General features: G+C 53.6%; 1 protein-coding gene across 3 annotated transcripts in view; it reads right to left on the bottom strand.

Moving 5' to 3' along the window:
* Positions 1-278: 278 nt before the first annotated feature.
* MORN5 (MORN repeat containing 5) overlaps positions 279-7,792 on the bottom strand; it is a 29,766-nt gene continuing 22,252 nt past the window's right edge. For all 3 annotated transcript variants that reach the window (XM_060608797.3, XM_060608795.3, XM_060608796.3), the window contains one exon: positions 279-477. Coding sequence is in view for 2 of the 3 variants with exons in the window: in XM_060608795.3 (XP_060464778.3) it covers positions 398-477 (80 nt within the window). In the remaining variant the exon portion in view is untranslated. The remainder of the gene's footprint in view (positions 478-7,792) is intronic.

Genomic DNA, 7,792 nt, shown 5'->3' with positions numbered 1-7,792 from the left:
AGTGTGGCCCTGGAATGTGCCACCCCTTCCTCTTCTGGTTTTCAGCTGACATGTGATCTTCGGGGTGATGTTGAGGAATACCTGGGAAATAAGAGTGCATCTGGGAATGCAGCTGGGAGTGCACATCGCTAGACCCTATTCCCAGAGACTCTGACCAGCATGTCTACGGTGGGGCCCGGAAATAGCTAATTTGCACTTCCGCCCAGGTGATTTTGGTGCTGGTAAAATGAGGATCCCCTCTCTAAGAAACGGTCTCAAGAAAGTACGCTTGGGGCCACTGAGTGCAGAAAGGCTTTATTCCCGGGTCGAAAGTCAGGGTCTGCAACCGCAGGCTGCCCGCAGGGCCAGCCACTGCCAGTGGTGTAGAGGAGACCTCTCATGGGGGCAGCTGCAGAGCTCACAGCTTGGGTCGGTGACCCACGATTTCGTCCCAACCCTTGAGACACGTCTTGATGATCCACTCGTGCTCATCATCATCTGCAAGGAAAGAGGAAGAGCTGGTCATGCCTGGTGTCTGCTGGGCCTTCTCTGCCCTGGGAGACCCGCAGACAGGGTCTCGGGACTGCGGTGCATTCCAGCATGGGGTGGGTGGCCTTGGTGGTCAGTCTCTTTAGCTCCGTGCTAGGAAGGAACAGATCTTTCATTAAAACAGTCCTCCGGTTGCCTACAAATGCCTGGTCTTGGGGAAATTGAACACAAAGGGGTTTGCAGATGGTGGATGGTGCTGATAGAGGCAGGCATGAGGTCTTCTGGCCACTCTGAGCTGGGCAACCCTGACAGGCACCCAGACAGCAGCTTGCTTGGGAATGTGACCAGTCTGATACCCACAGAGGGCACCCCCAGAACATCCAGTCCAGGCCTTGCCGGTAGTGCCAGCTGCCCGAGCCTTCAGAGCTTTGTTTCCTTTCTGGATTTTCCAGAACCCAGAGAAGGGAACCCTGGGTTCCCTTCTAAGAACCCGTGGTTCCCCAGGAAAACCTGACACCTCTGGTGACTCAACGTCCTTTCGGTGGGCAATAGAGAGGAGGAACCGATGTTCCTGTGGGCCCTACACTCATTGGTGTCCCTTAATTTAACCCTCGTGATCCCCTGACAGCAGTAACCCTGCCATTCTACAGGTGAATAAGCAGGCTCGGAGAGGTCAGGTCACTTGTCTGCAGCCACAGGTTGGTGTGTGGGAGAACCCAGAATGGGAGCCTCGGTTTGTCGGACTGCAAAGGCTGTGCTGTTTTTTAAACCTTAGAGTGAAGTCCAGTCTTTATGCCCCAGCACACCACAGCCCTCTCTCTGGGCCGGGGAAGGCCCTTTGGGGACTGATCTCCCCCCATTATCCCTCAAGCCCACGCCCAACCCCTCCCCCAACCACGACAGAGACCCACTTTAATGTTGGGATATACGTCCCTAAAAACGCATGCCGCTCTGTGAAGTGTGTGTTGTTGTTTTGTGTACCAATGTGGCTTTAATTTACCACCATAAATGGCATTGTGCTGTGAGTTTCATTGTGTCTTAGTTTTTTTCACTCAACGCTACGTTTTCAAGATCTATTCTTGTTGCTAAATGTACATCTAGCTCTTTGCTTCCTATTGCTGCCTAATACTCTGTGGTGGCTTCTGTGACGTTTTATTATCCACCCTTCCGGTGGTGGACATCCAAGGGTTCCCCCCCCACCTCCCGTTACCAGAAATGCCTCTGGGACAAACGCCCTTGGGCACGCCCCTTCACAGATTGTGGGAGAACGTCTAGGACCTGGGTGGTGGGTCGTGGACCCGTGCACACACTTCATTCACCAAGACTCCCTGCTAAGCCTGGGTTCTTTTCACAGCACCGCACAGCCCGCCTGCTGTCCCACCCTCACCCCTCGGTGTCTTGTCCTGGGGACAAAGAGAATTGGCCCAAAACCCTGCCCTCAAGCAGTTCTCCTCAGGGCTATAACACTGGAACAGCCTTGTCTCCTCTCCTTACCTGCCTCCCACCTAAGGGATGGGAGCCTGGGACTACCCATCCTCCTCAGTTTCAAATGGCAGTAGCCAGGGAACAAGGGCACTCCCTGAGAGCTCAAACCTGGAGGGCCGGCCCAAACCTTGCCCTCCCCTGCCCCCTTCCTCTTCTGCGAAAGCACCAGGCCCAGGATCCGGGAAATGGGGGCTTACTGACAGCCTACTCTGTGCTCCATGCTTTACAAACACCCATCTCATTGAGTCTTTGTGATAGCCCGGCAGGATAGGGGAGGTTACCCCGTTTTACAGAGGTGACGAGCCTTGCCCCACGTCCACAGCCAGTGGAATTCAAACCAAGGCTCATCAGACTCCAGAGCCAGCCTGCCCACCCCAGGGCTGATGTGATAAGAGTAGGCGAGGCTGCCGCAGAGCTAGCCTCCTCTGCCCCCTCCCCACTATTTCTCTGTATGTGACCTAAGGAAAGAGCCTTGCTGCCTGGCACGCTCTGGCCTTTGAGGCCCTCCCTAAGCAGCCAGTGGGCCTCAGTTTCCCTTGGGGAGGCTGCCTGGGACTCCACGTGTGGCTGTCAACACCCCCCACCCCCACCCCGGGGGGGGGGGGCGGGGACAGCGGCGGCACACAAGGAGTTAAGCGCTGGTGAAGCCCACTTTTGCCACACCGCGAGCAGCCTGGTTGATAATTACAGTTCTGAAGTCTCTGGGCTATTCGAATCAGTGCAGCTGCAAGCTCTTCAGTGCTAACCCCTGAAACCAGACAAACTGGGTTTATTGTGCTAAACCAGCCCTCAGGCCCCTCCCTGATCGTTACAAATTGACAGCAATGGACTTAACAGCCTCTTCACTACCCCTCTCGCTCTCTACCTGGCGGCACAGCCACCAATTTGAATCACAGATGCCTCCCCTCCAGGCAGCTGCTCACCAACCCTCCCTCCACCTCCTTCGCGCTGCGCGAGGCTCCCCTGGCCCCGCCACGCCAGGGTGAGGCTGCCGAAGCACATTTCATCAATATTTAAAATGGAATTAAACCTGCAGCTTTGATTAATGCCTCCCAGATCCCGGGAGTTGTGATTACTATTTTGCAAATTGCAATTGTTGGAATATGTTAATATGATTGTCTGAGAACATCTTCACCTTCTCAGATAATTTCCCCCCTTTTTGGCAGGAGGGGAGGGGGAGAGGGCGGCGGAGCGGGGTGGGTGGGGGAGGATGGGGGAAAAAAACACACCCCGCAAACTCTTTAATCAATTGTAAATTATTACCCTGGGCACAATTGCCGGTGGTTCAGTGGGGAAGGGGAGGGAGATTTCTGGTTTGGTGCATTTATCTTGAAAAGTTTTGGCCTTGTTGGCCCATTAATTCCACTGCGGGATGCTATCCTAAGGGAATAATCTGTTTGTCTCAGTATTATTTGGAATCAAGAAAACTGAAAAACCCTACGTTTCTAAAACAAAAGAATGATTATTTTGTTGTATATTCTTTATTTAACAACTCATTTCTAAACGCAGACTATGGGCCAGGTATCATGCTAAGTTTGGTAGCAGGGTGGGGGAGGAGAGGGCACGGTGATTTAGCAGCTATTGAAAAAGGAGAGTTATGAAGTCTGTATAGCAACATAGAAATGTTTTTGATATGATAGAAAGCAAAAGAAAAAAGGTGGGAAGAAGCAGGAAACAAAATTACATAGACAGTATAATCTGTAAAAACTGTGCACAAGAGACAAATTAAAAATAATACATTGAATGTGACTAACAGGCATCTCTGAACAGGGTGATGGGAGAGGCTCTTCTGTTAAGGGTATTTCTCAAATCTTCTTAATGTGTATTGACAATAGAAAAGATAAAAACAGACAGTCTCTTTTCCTACCCTCCAATTTAATGCCTTGCTAATTTCCTACATTTTGGTAACTGAAATAAAGTATTTCTAGGTTCCTAGAAATGCCAGTGGGGCTCTTGAATTTCTCCAAAGTGCAAGCGTAAGCGTTAAAATACTGATAAAAATGCATAAAAATTGAAGAGTAGATACATTTCCTGAGCAGAGTTCCAAATAATTTACGTGAAAACTCTGCCCTCAAGGAGGTGGGGCGTAATTCCCCACTCCTCAGGTGTGGGCTGCAGAGTGACCTCCTCCCTACAGGACAGCACGGGAAGAGAGCAAAAAAACAACAACAAAAGAGTAGCTTTGACTTGCAAACTTTCCCTGAGCATCTATTTCTTGGCACCCAGGTCTCAGCTCGAATGTCACTTCCTCCGTGATCTCAGTGTAACTGCCTGTGTCCCCTCTTCACTTTCTTTTCTTTATAGCAACGCCCCTCTTTCTTGTTTATTCGTATGTTGTCGGTGTCCCCCATCCAAACTGCGGGCTCCCATGAAACCAGGAGCCTCCTCTCCTTGTTTGGTGGTATTGCCAGTGCTTAGATTACAAGTGTGCAGTATTGGAGGTGCTTAGTCCATATCTGTTCGATGGATGGATGGATGGATGGATGGATGGATGGATGAGCCAATCCTGTGGCCGCCATGTGACCAGTGCTAGGGGGACAGGGGACTGAGACCCAGCAGGGGGTGTTGCCCAAAGCCTTGACTCAGACACTCTTCAGGTTCAGGTCTGTCTGCCTTTGGGGCAGCAAAATTTCTTTATTCTGGTCTGAAGCTCTAGAAGTGACCTCACTGCCACCTGTGACCCCCTCCCACCTACCGCCACCCCCTGAGGAATCTCACCAATCCTTAGGAGAACTGGGCTTCTTATAGAGAAGAAAAGGAACATTTGGCAAGAGAGATCCCAAATCTGACCCTGAACGCCCTTGCTGAGAAGCCTTTCCTGGAAAGGCTCCGCACTCCTTCACCTGGACTTCAAGGCCCCCCATCCAGGTCTTCCTGCTCTCCAGACAGCCTCCCTCCCAGGCCTGCCTCACCCTGCAAAATGCAGCCACCCTGTTGTGCTGCAGTCGGCCATGTGTGCGTGCACAGCAGGGCCTCTGTGCCGGTGTACCTGCTGCTCGGGGCTGGGGACACCCTTCCTCACAGGACCTGGTGCAGGGGCAGGGCCTCTCAAAGCACTCCCTCCATTTTGGGACCTTAGTGTATATAAAAGAAAGGCCTAGATGCGAGAATAAAAATTGCAGCGTGGTTTAAATATGTATATTGAACAAATTAATGCTTGTGACACAAACAAACACAATATAAATGTCGACTCCAGGATTTCTTTCAAAGAAGTGCCTCAGCACACTAAAGGCCATGTGTGCAGGACGGGGCTGTGAAGTTGGAGTTGCCTGGTGAACACAGGTGTCTTTCAGTGCTACCACACTCCAGACTTAAGGCCGCTCGTGAATGTGTGTGGCTGGGCCCAGCGCCCTCCTGGCCGTCGTCCACCCCTCCGGGCCCTGCCTGGATGTCACCTTCCCTGACCCTGGCTGAGGTTCATGGTCGCCCACGCCAGCCTGGGGCAGTTGTGACCCAGGTACTCCTGGTCCTCAGAGCCGGGGGTGGGCCGGGCACTTTAAAAGTACTTAATAAATATATGGTGAACGAATGAATAAAGAAGTATAAAGTTGGGGACATAAAAGCGGTAGGCTTACCCTGCGGGATTTGGACAAAGGGGGAAGAATTTCTTCTCCACCCTCAGCAAATGGAGCTCCTGAGTGGGCAAAGCAGATATGCCAAAGTGCAAGGCCAAGGCTGCTGATTCCTTTCTTGTCTTGGTTGTCTTGAGGCCACAGATGGAGCAGCTCCACTGCACAGGAAGGATGGGTTGCCTGGGCTCATATCGGGGCACCAACCACACTGAGGAAGCTCAAAGCCCTGGCTGGCCTGGGGCCTGCCTCCCAGTGCGGGGAGGCACAGGCCCGCACAGGCCACAGGCAGGGCCCAGGTCACTGAGGGTGTCATCAGTGCAATCTGTTGGTCAGCGTGGTGCAGGGAGAGAAGAGATCCTGAAGGTGTCCCAACAGATGAGGGCAATAGGAGCCCCAGATGGCTGGCGGGGAGGAGGCAGCATGGCGGTTAAGGGCCCGGGCACTGGAGCTTGGCTGCCACTAGCCCTGTGACCTCGGGCAGGTGGCCTCACACCTCTCTGGGTCTCATTTCCTTCTCTACAAAGTGCCTGCTGGAAGACTTCCTGTGAGGTTTACTTGGGCTCATTCCTGAAAAGTGCTTAGCACGGTGCCTGGTACGCAGAAAATGCCAAAAACCAAAAGAAAGCCACGACTTGTCTTTGCGAGGTGAGACTTCAGGGTTCGCGCGACAGCACGGCATAGGCCGGAAGGAGTTCAGGGTCCACTGCTGAGCCCCGTCGCCAACTTTCTGGGTGACCTGGATGAGCCACTCTCCCTCTCTGAGCTGGGCTCCTTGTCTGTACAGGGGGTTTAATCAGACCTCCTGCAGAGCCAGGATGAAAGGCAGCAGGTTGGCACCCAGGAAGTAGGAGCCATGGTCACCATTTGATGGGCCTTCATTCCCTAACTGCATGCCTTCAAGAGAGTGTTCTTAAGTGACTCTCTCAGAACACCCTGGGATTTCTGGTTCCCAGCGGGGATGAAGGGAGGACCTGGGGGGAGAGGCGGAGGAGGTCTTTACACAAGGATCAGCATCATAAGGATCAAGAAGCACAGCTCAGCTAATGATTTTTGTTCAAAGTGAGGCGGGCAGGCTGAGGCAGGTGAGCCCAGGGAGGGCAAATGGGAGGATGCGGGCTATCGGGCGCCCACAAGCCGGATTCTGCTACCTCTTGGCGTGCCTTTGGGTTTAGCACACCTGCGGTCAGTGGCTATGCAGCTCCCTCCCGCTGGGAAAGGGAGGGGACCAAGATGAAACCAGGCACCTTAGCCTCAGGAGAGGGGAGGAGGCTCACACTGGCAGAGCACCTAGGAGGTGCCTGGTTCTGTGGGAAGTGAGTGACACAGGGCGTCCCCATTGAAGACAAGAAACTGAGACTCGAAGGGGAAATAAATCGCCCCACTTCATCTGCCAGGGCAGAGGGGAAGGGTTCACTGTGCTGGTGCAAAAGCCACACTCGGGCTGTGTGTGCACGGCCACAAATGGGCATGTGCAAGCGTGAATAGGTGTGCGCTGTGAGTGTGCACGTGGCTGTGCCTGAAGTGCTCGGTGTCTGGCTGGGTGAGTGACAGCGTGTGACTACCTGAAGTCAGCGTGTGCTTGGGTGCAAAGGGAGGGGGCACATCCATCCCTTGGTGACAGCCCAGTGCTCGTCCAGTGTCGGGCTCTGTCATGAGGGTTACCCTCTTTTCCTGGGGTCATCACCCACTCTCACTTGGCCCCTGGGTGAACTGTGGTTCCAGGCGGGGGTGGGAGGTGCCTGGTAACCCTGGCGCCCCAGCCAGTGGGCAGTGCCGCCCTCAAAGCTCAGCCCCACCCTCTGTGCAAATGCAGGGCTGTGAGAGCCTGTGGGGCAGGGCCAAGGCCCTGAGCAAAGCCAGGGCCCGCAGTGAGGGCGGCAACGCCCGCACCTCCTCCTCGGCACAACTCCTGACAAGAAAGAGGCTTTGAACTTTGCTTGGCAGGGCTGGTGGCCAGAGGCCAAGGCCATGGTATGGCCAATATTGACTAAGGGGTCATTGCCCAGGCAGAGCCCGCCAAGGGGCAGGAGGGGAGACCTTGGGGCCGCTCTTGGTTTTCTCTGGAAAAGAGCATATTCTGGGCTGGGTGGGTGGAGGGGTCAAGGGTGGGGGGTGGATTAAACCAGCCTGCTTCACCCCCTGGGGAACTAGAGACACAGGGCCCAGCACCCACAGCTTTTCAAGGCCTATTCAAATGTGAGAGGTTTGGAGAGAACAACTGACTCTAAAATAAAGAGAAGATGCAAAACTGAAATTAATGTTATGAT

Source organism: Panthera onca, chromosome D4, assembly GCF_046562875.1.
Source record: "Panthera onca isolate mPanOnc1 chromosome D4, mPanOnc1 haplotype 2, whole genome shotgun sequence".
Classification (NCBI taxonomy): Eukaryota; Metazoa; Chordata; class Mammalia; order Carnivora; family Felidae; genus Panthera; species Panthera onca.
This window is presented reverse-complemented; position numbering and strand designations above follow the sequence as displayed.